General features: G+C 38.1%; 1 protein-coding gene across 2 annotated transcripts in view; it reads left to right on the top strand.

Moving 5' to 3' along the window:
• The first annotated feature begins 995 nt into the window (after positions 1-995).
• CPNIFS (chloroplastic NIFS-like cysteine desulfurase) overlaps positions 996-14,665 on the top strand; it is a 51,894-nt gene continuing 38,224 nt past the window's right edge. For both annotated transcript variants that reach the window (XM_088972266.1, XM_088972265.1), the window contains exons 1-4: positions 996-1,292; positions 1,604-1,737; positions 2,931-3,090; positions 11,498-11,684. In XM_088972266.1, the coding sequence (XP_088828392.1) occupies positions 1,077-1,292; positions 1,604-1,737; positions 2,931-3,090; positions 11,498-11,684 (697 nt within the window). In that variant the 5' untranslated portion in view covers positions 996-1,076. The remainder of the gene's footprint in view (positions 1,293-1,603; positions 1,738-2,930; positions 3,091-11,497; positions 11,685-14,665) is intronic.

Here is a 14,665-nt window from a genome sequence, read left to right as displayed (position 1 = left end):
CACTCCTCACTCCTCAATGGGCCTCATAGTAAGCCATTGCTTACAAAACACAAATAGATCCAATGTTTTAAAAAACGACCCAAAATTGGAACCGTTTTTGGCCATCGTTTTCTAGATTGATGGTTCGACCATCTAGTTCAAATGGACGACTTGTTATGACAAATAAATAAATAAATTTAAAAAATGGCAAAAAACCGTTTACGAGTTGAATGGGTTGATAGTTTGATCGCCTTGGTCAATAAGTCGTTGATCGATTCAACGGTTTTTTGGCCAAGGACCAGATTTGGGGTAGAATGAAACCAGTTGCCTTGACATTCCCAAGCTAAACGGTTTGACTGTTTGGGTCAACGACGGTTTGAAAAACATGACTGAATCTAAAATGATCCCGACAAAAGCATATGACCCTAGGCTAGCTATGGTCACTCCTTAGTGGGCCTTGTAGGAAGCGACTATTAACATTTCGGAGAAGTGAATGAGAAGATGTTAGATAGTAATAGATAGGTACTTGAACTTTCAAAAATAAACACTTGGGTCCATTCATTAGTATTCCATCAATTAAACATTATATAATGTCAAAAATACTTTTCTCGTGTATTTTTAAGATCATTCTCAATTAATCGAACGTCTCCCAATGATGACATTTTCACATGGACAACAAATAATAAATTTAAATTTTCTGACGATAGCATTCTTTGGTGATGATTTTACTCCGTAGAATGATCTAAAAAATACACAAAAAGGGCATTTTTAAGATTATGTAATGTTTAATTGACGGAATACTAAAAGATAGACTCAAGTGTCTATTTTTGCGAGTTCGGGTAGTCAAGCATTAAAATTTAAAGTGCAGGGCAACTATCTGTCACTGAACGAAAGTACAGGGTACCTATCTGTAAGTTACCGTATTTTTTGATTGATTGAAGGATGTTCTAAGTATTTGTGGAAAATCTCAGGGAGGTTGGAGTATTTATCCACTCCTTTTCGAGAAAAGTCAGTGAACTGGTAGTTCATTTGCTATCTCAAATTCAATATCAGCCGTGCTCCACGATACCTTTTCTTCTCTGTATCGCTGCGCTTTAATGGACGGTGCGGCCATGAAACTCCCCTCCTTCAAAATTTTAAATCCAAATCGCTCCACTCGGTATTCTACAACCATCCCACTAGGGTTTCGAAGAATTTCCTCTTCTTCAATTGCTGCTCATGTGTCTGCTTCTTTCGTTAGTGAAGGCGAACCAGCAACCCGATCGGCTTCTCTTGGGCACGTTGTTAGACGAGATTTTCCTATTCTTAACCAGGTAAAATTTTCTGGTTGTTGGATTTTTTTTTTCATCTCTTCTTTGCAAGGCACTGTTTCTTCATCAATTTAGATTTTACTTATTTATTTATTTCTCTTTCACTTGTAATTTTCTAAGTACAGAGTGATTGTAGTCTGGAGGGAGATGTTGAACGTAGAATTTTCATTAATCATCGCAGGAACCTAGATTGTAGACTAGAAAAACCATATTATATTTATGAAGCTTAAAAATTTAAACTTTCTCTATTTAACTTCTTCGCCTTATTGGTCAATACTCGATAACCGCATTACTAATGCAATCATCTTTTGTAGGAAGTGAATGGCTTGAAGCTGGTCTATTTGGACAATGCTGCAACTTCTCAAAAGCCCATTTCTGTATTGAAGGCTTTACAGAACTATTATGAAGCCTACAATGCAAACGTGCACCGCGGGATCCATTTCTTGAGGTATTATTGTTTTGGCTTTTGTAAATTTATTAGGATTAAAAGTAGCAGTCTAACAGACTAGGGGATTGAGTTCTCTATGTACAGTGAGATCAATCCGAAGCATTTGTGCCTGTATAATTGACGAGTTTTCTTGTTTCTGAAAGATTGAATGAAAACTACATCGCATCTTAGCAGTAAAAAGGTTGATCTTCCACAGTTTTCCATCTTAACGATGAAGTGATGTCAGAAATATCACTTAAAATAGGTTGAACTCACTTGAGTTCTGACACACGTATTGGAAGTGTGACCTTTAAAAGCTATGCCGAGATTAACTCCTTAAAAGTTCTGCTACATCCTTCAGGATCAAGACAGCCAAATATGACTTCCATTTGTTTCTTTTTTCCCCCTGTTTGAGGTTTGCATAAAAAATTCAAATTTCTTCCATCTGCAACAAACCTTTGTTTCAGTTGCATGTATATTTGTACATAAAGATATTTACAAACACATTTTTATGGTGCATGTAAATTACTTTACCTATGCATGCATTTATATGCAAAAGAATATCATAGATCATTTTGAGATTTAGGGTGGCACAACTAGGGGTGTGAATTGGACCGGATTTGATCCAATCCGATTCAGACCAATATGAGTCCATTACAGTTGGACCAGGTCCAATCCAATCCAGTAAATAATCTGGATCATTTTGGACCAGTCCAATTCACTGCCTGCAGTCCAAGTCAATGTCTGGACTGTCAATCTGTTTGGTTTTAATTTAGATTGGTTCCAATCCAAACTTGGTCCATTGACACCTATATTCTTATCTTCTATCAATGGACTGGGTATTGGTTCAGTCTGACCCAATCCAATATAAATCCATTATGGATGGACCAGGTCCATCCAATCCAATAAATACTTTGGACCATTAAATCTGAACTGGTCCAATTCAATGTCTTATTGGTCCATCCAATCTGTCCAAATTGATTTTGGTTTAAATGGGAATCCAACCCAAAACCGATCCATTGACACCCCTAGGGCCAACTAACACCTTAATTCTGTGCCTTGGCTGCATCTTTGTGAGTTTTTGTATGTTTCTATTTTCTGCAAAATCATCATTTGTCATATCCTTTTTCTGCTTTACTTTTGGTTGATCATGTGTTATTTTTCTGGTCTAAGAAGCTTATATAGTACTATCTTTCTTTTTCTCCTGAATTTAGTGCAAAGGCAACAGATGAATATGAGTTGGCAAGGAAGAAGGTGGCAGATTTTGTTAATGCATCAGAGTCTGGGGAGATTGTGTTTACACGGAATGCTACAGAAGCAATAAATCTTGTAGCCTACTCTTGGGGACTCTCAAATTTAAAACCTGGGGATGAGGTATGCTATTTTTTTTAATCACTAACAATCAAGTGGCTTTATCATTATCTTTTTGCTAAGTAATTTCAATTTTATTAGAGAAATCAATATATACAGAAGTACAAGCACCTCATGAGAGGTGTAAGTTTCATCTCTCATAATAGGCACAACACATATAAGGAATTACAATGGAGTCCAATATAACTGATCCCTATGGACCCCTTGCTTAGCTAGAGCATCAACCGGCCCATTAGCTGACCTTCTCTCCAACTGGTTTACAAATTAAACAGCTTTATTAATTATTTGAAAAGACTGGTATACCGTATGCATCATCAGGCTAACTCCCTTCCTATGCTACTTACACATCCCCACCTTGTGGAATTAAACCTCTGGACAATTGTATATTGGTTGCTCCCTGTTTTTCTAAACCACCAGCCAGATATTTTCTTATCTCGGTGTCCATCTATAGATTACATGTAACCCTCCAACCAGCTTCTTAGTCTCCCTCATAACATGTCTATATGTCCAAGAGCTTGTCCTATTGCTTTTGTTTGCATGCCATCTCACAGTTACATTTGAGTTCCCTTATTTCTTTCGATTGGTAAAGTTTGTCAACTTTATTGATTTTGAAAATTAAAAGGGAATATCCTTTGAGGACCATTTAAATTGCCTGATTTCATTCAATCTTACTTGAATATGATATAACAATTTGAAAAAAAAGGAAAAACAACTTGCTGATATATTGATTTTGAAAGTTATCTCTGTCTCAACAATTTCGTTGACTGAGCCACTTAGACCACTCTGGAGAAGCTACCTGAGATAGATTCACCAGAAAATTGTTTTTGCAGCTCATGGAAGCCTAAATTTGACTCTTTTTTTTTTTAATCAAACATGACTTCATGGCGTTCCAGGTTTCTCAGCTCATGCAACACCAGAAGCCACCGCGTGAAAGCCCTCCCAAGGGCAGCTCAGTGCACGAGGCTCCCGCCAATGGGGGTCTAGGGAGGGACAGATATATGCAGCCTTATCCCTGCACATACAGAGAGGCTGTTTCCAAGTGAAAGCGCTCCCAAATGGGCACTTAGTTGGTGATTAATACTAAAAAGTATTGTACAGCATTTAAGGTTACTGGATCCAGAAATGGCTCAAGTATGGTTGAAGATTGACACATGGATTTTAAGTGTTTAATATGTGCTTTCAGATCTAGGTTGCTTTTTTGTAATTCCATAAGAATCTATATTGTGCTTTAGTGCTTCCTGTTCTGTTTTGTTGTGGTAACTAGACAATTTCCCCTTCTCCTGCCTTTAAGGAAGAAGCTTCTCCTTTTGGTTTGTTACAGATAAAAAAGGCAGTGCTCATTAACCAAATGAAAGAGAATGAAAGGCAAGACCTGTTTGGACATAGTGAAGGTTGGAGAGGCTCCTTCAAACCAAGATCAAGATTGTTTGGAGATGGGTTTTATTCCTGAAGCTCATAAAGAAGATGTTGTGCTAAGAGAGGAGGCTTGGATGGGGGTGGAGGATGAAATAGAAGAAGAGTTTGAAGAAGGGAAAGAGGAAGGTGAGGAGGTAATTGCTGATCGAGTTAGAAAAGCAGAAAAAAAAAAGGTGGACTTGGAAAAGATAGTGGAAACTGAAGTCCAAGTAAGCAAATTGTTGGGGTGCCTGTTTTAGGAGGGTAAGATTTCACAAGAAAAATATTTCTGGAATTAGAGAAGAATCTTCTAATAAGTGAGGAAAGTTCTATATGGAGTTTTGATTAGTATATGGTTATTGTTGGGGTTGTGTATGTTTGACATAGGGAGCAAGCTTTGGGTGTTTTTGAGGGTAGTGGGTTTTGACAGCAAGAGTGATATGATATTTAAGGGCTAAGGAAAAGGAAAAAGCTTTTGTATTTCAAGGGGCTTGGAGGGATTTGGTTATTGGTTTTAAGTTCTTATCCTTTGTTGTGGGTGATTTCTTGTCACCTTCTCTTATTTCAATAACTTTTTTCATTTATTACCAAAAAGTACAGTTGGCGCAGGGAGGCTGACTTGGTAACTAGATGACTGTCCCATCCATCCAATACTAATAGGAGAAGGTGACTCGGTAAGAGTTGAAATGATGGCAGCAAGTTTAGAGGTACAGAAAGCCAGCAAATTGGGAGCTGCAAGGCTGATTGTTGAAGCTAACTCACAAGTAGTTATTAGTTGTCTGTTGGAGGTGGCAAATGATGCTTGGTGCTATAGGAGCATTCAAGCTGACTCACAAATAATGCTTAGGCCTTGACCTCAATTCATCAGACAAAAGGTTGTGGTTAGCAGATAGCAAAGGCCAGTTTTCTATGAAATCTTTCTATAACAAACTGATCCAAGAAGAAAAGCAGGATCTCCCTATGCATATAATTTGGTGCAATCACATTCCCTGGAAGGTGTCTTTTTTTATTTGGGCTGCCTACCTAAATAAGATCTCTACAAGAGACAACTTGATTAGGAGGGGTGTGTTGATTGATTCTTCAAGGTGTGTATTATGCAACAGTGCAGATGAGTCAGGGGACCACCTATTACTGCACTGTAGCTTCACTAAAAACATTTGGGTGAGGATTTTTAGAATCTTTGCTTTCAGAAATAGCTGCCTAGCATCTGTGGTCACTTTTGTAAACAGCTGGAGAATACAAGGCCTAAGCAAGAAAGGGAAAATTTTATGGCATCTGATTCCAGGTGCAGTGTTCCAGTCGTTATGGCAAGAAAGAAACTTGAGGATTTTCCGAAACAAAAGCTGTCAAGAGGATGAAGTGTGGCAGAAAGTTGTGGGGAATCTGTATTCTTGGTCTTTGGCTCAGTTAAAAGCCGACAGTTCCTTCTATAGTTCTTTTTTGAGTTTGAATGCCTGTTTGTACTTTGTATCTCCCAGTGGGATAGTTGTTTGATTGTTTGTTTGTACTCCTTTTATACAGCTTCTGGTTGTACTTGTTTCTTTAATGAATTGATACTTTACTTATTCTCAAAAAAAAAAAAAAGAAAAAAGAAAAAATCATACGGTTTAAATGGTTCTCAAAGGATATGCAGACTGAAGTTAAATGGGTATAATTGTACAAAAATCAGCTAATGGTTTGGTTGATAGCTTGGCGAAGCAGGGAGTTATTAGACAGCAACTATTTTGGGCTATGATGCAAATTGTATGGGTGGGTGGGACAGTAAGGCTGTAATGTTTTCTCCTTGTTTTACTCACAACCTCTTGTTGTACCCTTCCTATTAATGAATGAAATTTTCATTTGTATTGCTGATCAAATATCTATCTATCTATCTACACACACACATAAGAGGGTACCCCCAAAATTATCTTTTGGGTCCAACCTAGCCCCCAATTGGGTGGTCTGAAACCCCTTGACAGTCGAGACCCAAGACAGGAGTTTTCCAAAGACAAAAGCAATAAGATCTTCTGAATCTTTGCATGTGTTACAGAAAATCCTTTTGTTTCTCTCTGTCCATATGTAGGTAATAACAGCAGCCGCAATTGTCTCCCAGGTGCTGCTTTGATAGTCCCTGCAGCTCCCAGCAATTCAGCAGCTCCTTCACAGTGCTTGGCATGACCCAGCTAATACCCAGTGCTGAAAGAAAGTGATTCCAGATTTTTGATGAGACAGAGCAGTGGATGAACAGATGGCTGCTGTCTTCTTGTTTTTGTCCGCATAGCACACAGACTAATTCCTGGATCTGCATGCCTCTTTTTAACAAATGTTTTTTAGTTAAACATCTGTCTAAAGAAGCAGCCCAAACTAAAGCATTAACCTTTGAGGGGGCTACAGAATTCCAAACTTTTGCAGCTGGAAAATCCACTGGACTGAGGTTAGACAAATGCCTAACAAAAGATCTCAATGGCCATCCGAACTCCAATTCCATACCCAGGGGCTGAAGGGAAATCAGCTCCAGAAGCTCGGTGAAGCTTTCAATCTCCCAATCTTGAAAATTCCTTCTGAAGGAAGGGCACTAGATCACAAAGCCTTCATTAATTTCATAACACTCCCAGATAAACACATCCTGGGGTTCTGCAATCTGGAAAAGCTATGGTAAAGCTTGCACCCTTTCCCCACATGGAGTCACCTCAAATCCTTTCCATAGGCCCTCCTCTCTCACTGACTTAATGAAAATAGTGAGAATTTCCATTACAAATATGAATATTAGGGAGGAAAGAAGGTGTCCCTACCGAAGTCCCTTTGAGCTTTTGAAGAAACCCATTGATTGTCCATTAACCAGAATAGAAAATTTAGGAGAGGTAATACAGACTTTTTATCCAATTCCTCCATTTTTTTGGCCAAAATTCATCCTCTCTAGAACAAAGTCCAAACATCTCCAATTAACATTGTCGTAAGCCTTTTCCAAATCCAGCTTACAGATCACACCTGGAGAACCCTCTCTTTGCTTAGAATCAATTGTTTCATTTGCCACCGAGACAGTATCCAACCTTTGGCGCTCTGGTGGAACAAACGCAAACTGATTTCGAGAAATCACATCAACAAGGACCTTTTTCATTCTCTCAGCTAAGACTTCGGCTAGGATTTTGTAGAAACTATTTAGCAAACTTATTGGCCTGAAGTCCTTAATATTAGTTGCTCCTTCAATCTTCAGAATCAAGGAGGTGAATGTGGCATTCAGACTCCTTTCCAGAGATGCATTCCTATGAAAATTTTGGAAAATCTGCATCACATAAGCCTTTATCACAACCCAACAGATTCTATAGAATAGGTTGGTGAGCCTGTCTGGACTTGGGGATTTTTCTATCTCCAAGTTTTTTATTACTTGCCAGATTTCCTCTCCAAGAAAGGAGCCTCTAACAGACTCTTCTACAGAGATTTTTTTTTTGAAATTTAATCCCATAGGCAACGGTCTTCTTTTCCACTTTTCTTTAAACAAGCCTGAGAAGAAATCAATTACCAATTTCTTTAGCCCCAGCCCAGTTTCTTCACTTACCCCCTCAAACTCTAGCCTTTCAATTGTGTTTACTCTAGATCTTGCCTTTGCCATCTTATGGAAAAAACTGGAATTTTTATCCCCGGCCTTAAGCCATTTCACCTTTGCCCTTTTCCTCCACTTCAACTCATCTCTATAGGCCAGCTTATCCAAAAGTAATTTAGCTTCCTCCCTCTTAATCTTTTCTACTTGAGAGATGGGGCCCTTCTCTTCAGCTGAATCAATTTCTTTAACAACCTCTAGACAACTTTTCTTTTCTACATCTGATTTCTTCCACCTTTCTTCCTTCCAGGTTTTTATTGCCTCCTTTAAAGCTCCCAATTTGTTGGCTAAGACATAAGAACTTGTTCCCTCTACCTGAGTATCTATCCAAGTAGCTTTTAAGAAGGGGAGGAAGTCTTCTTCCTCAAACCAGGCATGTTCCAACTTAAATGGAGATTTTCTATGACCAAATACACCACACCTGAGTTGAATAGGAGAGTGATTTGATAACGGTCTAGGCAAAGGCTCCTGGGCTAAATTCTGGAACAAAGATTCCCATTCCGTATTTACCAAAAATCTGTCAAACTTAACCAACGTTGGAGATTCTTGATTGTTATTACAAGTGAGCTGAGCCCTAGACTGGTAAATCCAATAGATCATGCTGGTTGACAAATTCAGCAAACCTCCTCATTTCCCTTACCCCTCTTCTGCCCCCATTTCTCTCCTCTAAAAATCTAGTGACATTAAAGTCACCTTCCAGCACCCAGGGTAGGGTGGAAGAATCTCTCGCCTCAACCAGGTCCTCCCAAAGTCTACTTTTCTTTGCTTATTCTGAGGGACCATAAACATTAGTGAATAAGCCCCTTACCCCTCTGTCCATTTCTAACACCACTGATACTGAAAAATCCCCAACATGATAATCAACCAACTTGCATCTTGACCGATCCCACATTGTTATCAGACCCCCTGCTGTTCCTCTTGCCGGTTTGCTTACCCATCTAACTTCACCTTGGCCCTAAACACTTCTGATTACTTCTGTCTCTACCACTTCCAATTTCGATTCCTGAAGGAACACCACATCTGAATTCCATTTTTCAACAAATTGCACACTACCATTCTTCTTCTCCCCAACCCCAAGCCCCTCACATTCCAAGGTAAAAGTTTCAGTTCCATAATCCTAATAACACAATGAACTCCCTAAACCCCTTCCCTTCCTCTTGCCCTTACCGTGCCCTCCCCTTTGCCTGCCCTATCATTTAAACCCCAAGACAGACGAAGAACTTCCCTGTTTTTCTTCATTGAACTCCCCCTTTTTTGCATTCATTCTTCCTCTCTCAAACAGAACTCTCTTCTCTATCTCCTCCAAAAATTTAATGGTTTCTTCTTCAGTTCTTCTATTCCCTGCTATCGAAATTCCCAAAATTTTCCCAATCCCAGCAATTTTGAATTTACCCATGAGGAGGTTGGTCCTACCTCCTTTCTACCCTCTACTCCTTCCTTCCCTTTTGAATTCCCTTCATCCACCTCCTTTCCCGCCCTCTTTTGCCCATTCCTTCCCCTCTGAGCATTACATACATGTTTATTGGAGTTTTTAGCCGGAGGTAGCATCGGTAGTGTGATCATCTCCCTTTCTTCGACTAACGCCAACGGGGTAATCTCCTCTTGTTCGGATTCTTCTGATGATAGATCCTTCTCTACTTCCACCGCTCCACCTTGTCCCTCCCCCGAAGGTCGCTTGGGTGTTGAACACTCAACTGTACTGGTTGGATGGACATCTGTGCAAAACTGTTTATTTCCCCCCAAACCCAGCTCTCCCTCTTTCTTGAGCTCCATTCATGGTTTCAAATGTCGCTAAAGTCGCCTGACATATGTCGATGTGGAGGCTCACCAACATGAAAGTGGATGGTAATATAAAAATTACATTATGTCGGTCGACATTTCCGAAATATAGGAAATGTCAACCAAATCAGTCTAAATAACAAAAAAAAAATACAGTTTTTCCTATTATGTTGACAAGATGTCGACTAATGTACATTAAAAGTATAATATATTAGTATATTATATTAATATAATACAGTATATTAATATATATTATTCCATTAATAATTTCTATTTAATATTTCAAATAAAGTATTTATAAAAAGAATTAACAAAATATAAAAACGAAAGAATGAATTAATTACTTTATAATATAAAACATAAAATATTTTTCAAGTAATAAAATATTAACTAGTTAGTATTTTTTAAAATATTTATTCAAATCAGAAAATGTTTATTAAATTTTATAATAAACCATATTCTACATTTAATATAAAAATCAGAAAAAATTTAATAAATTTTATACTAAATCATAATTTATTATAAATTTAGTATTAAAAATTATAATAAATTCATTAAGTTTTATAAGAAATCATAATTTATTATAATCTTAATACTACAAAAAGGAGAATCAGTTTATTAAATTTATAATAAAACATAATGTCTTATAACTTTAATATTTAAAAATCAGAATAAATGTATTTCTATTTACTAGTGTGAAATAAATATATTAGAATTTATAATAAATCAGAATTAAAAATAAGAAAAGAAAATATCAGATAACCTTGTAAAAACATCAAAATGCATAATAAATCCGTAAATCGTCATTTACTAATTTGTTATTGATCTAGAAATATGTATTAATGCTTCTATTATCATTTTTCAAAATATCTTTGCATATTTCCACATATTTTATAATATTTCCACAATGTCTCTAATTTTTACAATATTTCCCCTCGACATTTCTGACACATGTCCTATATTTTGGTAAGCGACATTTCCATCGACATCGACATCGACATTTTAAACCTTGGCTCCATTTGACCTTTCTCCCTTTTGGGAGTAGCCACCTTCGTCCTCCTTGTCCCTTCTGAGTCCTAGTCCCCTGAACCCCTTCTCATAAAAAGTCCCGTCTGAAATCAGGTAGGCATAGGCTGTCTGTGATTTCCCTCCTGGGTCACCTGAGTCCCACAGACCTGCACCGCTATTCCCATTGCTCCCCATCAGGTTAAATTTCTCCGACCTACCATCTTGACCCTGCCTGAATCCTCTCCTCCTTTGTCGGGTCTCTTTTTTGATGAATAATGAGTGATTTTAATATGAGGCTGGATCTCATGCCTCATCGAGGGAGAGGGTCCCTCAACCACGAGTTACCTTTTTTTAAATGGATATACCTAGTTAACTTAAGATTTAGGGAATCTTAAAAAGTTGTTTAAGATGTGAGATTTTGGAAATGCCAATATGGATATAAACCAATCATTAAAAAGTTGTTTTTTTTTATTAATTCCTTTTTTGTTTTAAATTTCTGAACTAAAAGTAGCAAATGGACAAACAAATTTAAAATTTTTTGTACATCTCAAAAGGGGTTCACTGTTCCTTTTTTATTTCGTTATTTTCCCAATATCTACTTTTCTATTTTCTGTTAGTTTTTTCTGCCCTCATTACATGTGTTCTTTGCAGATCATACTTACAGTTGCTGAACATCATAGTGCTATTGTTCCTTGGCAACTTGTGGCCCAAAAGACTGGTGCTGTTTTGAAGTTTGTTACTTTGACAGCAGAAGATATTCCTGATATTGAGAAGATGAAAGAAATGCTTTCAAAAAGAACAAAGCTTGTGGTCATCCACCATGTCTCAAATGTCCTTGGTAGGTACTTTTCTCTTTTCTACTTACTCTTACACAATTTCCCCCCTCTGTTGTCTTAAGCTTACTTTGTTGTTTTTCTCATCGGTGACTGGTATGCTCTAATAGAAAAATCAAGGAAAACAGAGAAACAAGAAGGGGCAAAAGTGCCCATAAAAGGTTTTGCATGATTCCGAAGTGCATATAGACCATCTATCAAAAAAAAGTGCATATAGACCAGACTCCAAATAGCAGACAATCACTCTGTACAAAGTAAACCAAGAACTCCACAAGCAGGTGGACAAAGACAAGAGATAGAGCCACTTAACAAACCTAACTCCAGTTAAATAGAACAGCACTTTTAACTTTTAAGGACTTAAAATAAACTCTCTGCTACAAAAGCCAGCTTAAAAAGTTAATGAAACACCAACAGAATTTACAGAGAAAACTCTGCAGCATTGGCAACATCTGCTCAACCCAGCCAAGAATACAGAGATTCAAGTGCCTCAATAGCATTTGTTCAAATCTAATTATGGTTTTTGTTAGTCATTATACTGACATTTGCAAGGTACTATTTTATATCCTATTGCTGGCTTACTTTTACGTGAAGGCATGTTCTTGTCCACATTAATGACCTGCTTTTATGTCAATAAAAAATTACTCAGTTAGTTGGCCACTCATAAACCGGATAGAAAAACTTGATAGGTTGGGTATCTTGATTTCTTTTCAAGAGAAAAGAATAATGGGCAGCTAAGCTAGTTGCTGTTCTGCACTAGAACCTTGAGGTTGTGGTTCAATCCTAGAGCATTTCTATTTACGTAATAGGATTACTGTGAGATCCAGTTTTGTTGAAAAACAGTCCTAGAAATAGGGACTGTGTTTGAAACAAAGAAAACTAGCAAGAGAAGATTAGAGAAGAAGAGAGAGCTGCGGCAAGAAGGGTTAGAGGATGAGGAGTTCGAATTTAACCTCCCTCTAACTCTCTAATATACTTTTATTAAGTTAATCTTTTAGTAATTACAAGAGAGATCCTTAGTTGGAAAAGAAATTGCAAAAGAGGAACATAAAAGAGTACAGAGAAGAACATAAAGATAATATACAGTAACAGCCTATGGGCCATTCGGCCCATCCCTTGGTGAGAAAGTCTGCCAATTGTCCTTCAGAAGTAATGAATGGAAGGCACACTTCTCCGGAGGAGACTCTTTCTCGAATAAAATGTCTATCAACTTCAATATGTTTGGTTCGATTATGTTGTACCGGGTTTTGAGCAATGTTGATGGCAGCCTGATTATCATAGTACAACATCATGGGTCTGCCATGATCAATCCCAAGTTCTTCCATTAAGGACCTTAGCTACAACAATTCCGAGACCCCATGTGCCATGGCTCTATACTCTGCTTCTGCAGAGGATCTGGCTACAACAAATTGTTTCTTACTCCTCCAAGAGACAACATTACTAGCCACCAGGCTGCAATATCCTGAAGTAGATCTTCTGTCATCCATATTTCCAGCCCAACCAGCATCAGTATAGGCTTCAAGTTTCAAGTGGTCATGCTTGGTAAATAGGATTCCTTTCCCTGGAGAGCCTTTCAGATAGCACAAAATCCGTTCTACTGCTGCCATATGAGTATCTCTAGGAGCATGCATGAACTGGCTAATGCAACTGACAGCATACGCAATATCTGGTCTAGTCATGCACAGGTAAAAAAGCTTCCCAAGGAAGTCTTTGAAAAACCCCTTTGTCTTCCAACAGAGTTCCATCTGTAGCTAAAAGTTTGTGACTCATATCAATGGGAGTTGCAGCTGGTCTTGCACCCAGTTTTCTAGTTTCAGATAATAAATCAAGAACATATTTCCTTTGGGAAATAAGGATCCCATTCTTGGATCTGGCAACTTCTATACCAAGGAAGTATCTCAATTCCCCTAGATCCTTAATCTCAAATTCTGTACGGAGGAAAGACTTAAGAGCCAGAATGCCTGAGGCATCATCACCAGTCATTATAATGTCATCAACATGCACAATGAGATACACTACTAAAGATCTACTTTTCTTTACAAACAGACTATGATCCGATTGTGTCTGAACATAACCGAATTTAACAAGTGCAGTTCTAAATCTCTCAAACCAAGCTCTAGGAGATTGTTTAAGACCATAAAGAGATTTCTTCAATTTGCATACCTTTCCTTGCATATCTTTCCCATACATCCCTAGGGGAAGACACATGTAGACTTCCTCATGTAAGTCACCATTCATAAATGCATTATTTACATCCAACTGATAGAGAGGCCAATCAAAGTGAGCTACCAGAGATAAAAGAACCCTCACAGATGTCATCTTGGCAATAGGGGCAAAAGTCTCCAGGTAGTCAATCCCATATGTCTGTGTGTAGCCTTTTGCAACAAGTCTAGCCTTGTACCTCTCAATAGTTCCATCTGCCCTGTATTTAATGGTGAAAACCCCTTGCACCTAACCGGATCCTTCCCTTCAGGCAAATCCACCACCTCCCAAGTACCATCTGCATGTAGAGCATCCATTTTGGTTTCCATGGCATCTCTCCATTCTGGAATCCCAAGAGCTTCTGAGACAGACCTAGGAATGGGGTTAGAAGCAACAGAAGAGAGATAGGCAAAGTATGAAGGAGAAAGCAGGTCATAAGAAAGGTGTTTGGAAATGCAGTGTGCAGTACATTTCCGCTTCCCTTTCCTTACAGCAATGGGGACATCAAGGTCTGGAAAAGATGATTCCAAAGGAGATGAAGCAGTACCTGTTATCTCATCTGTGATTGGGAATGTATGAGTTTCATCTGTTGTAAAGGAAATCACTTGCTCATTCCTGGATCTCTACCTTTGATACATTTTGGGATTATGGATAGGACGAGGGGGTAAAGAAATAGGGTCCCTGGGACAAGAGATATGAAGTGATTGATCCTCCTTTGACTCATTTGGTGATGATATAGGTTTGTCAAGAGACTCAACTGGGACAGGAAGAGGAAGAGCAAAAACTT

This window comes from Nelumbo lutea, chromosome 2 (genome assembly GCF_056320005.1).
Source record: "Nelumbo lutea isolate HS-2025 chromosome 2, American lotus-T2T, whole genome shotgun sequence".
NCBI lineage: Eukaryota > Viridiplantae > Streptophyta > Magnoliopsida > Proteales > Nelumbonaceae > Nelumbo > Nelumbo lutea.
Note: the sequence above shows the minus strand (reverse complement) of the source record. Positions and strands in the feature narration are given on the sequence as shown.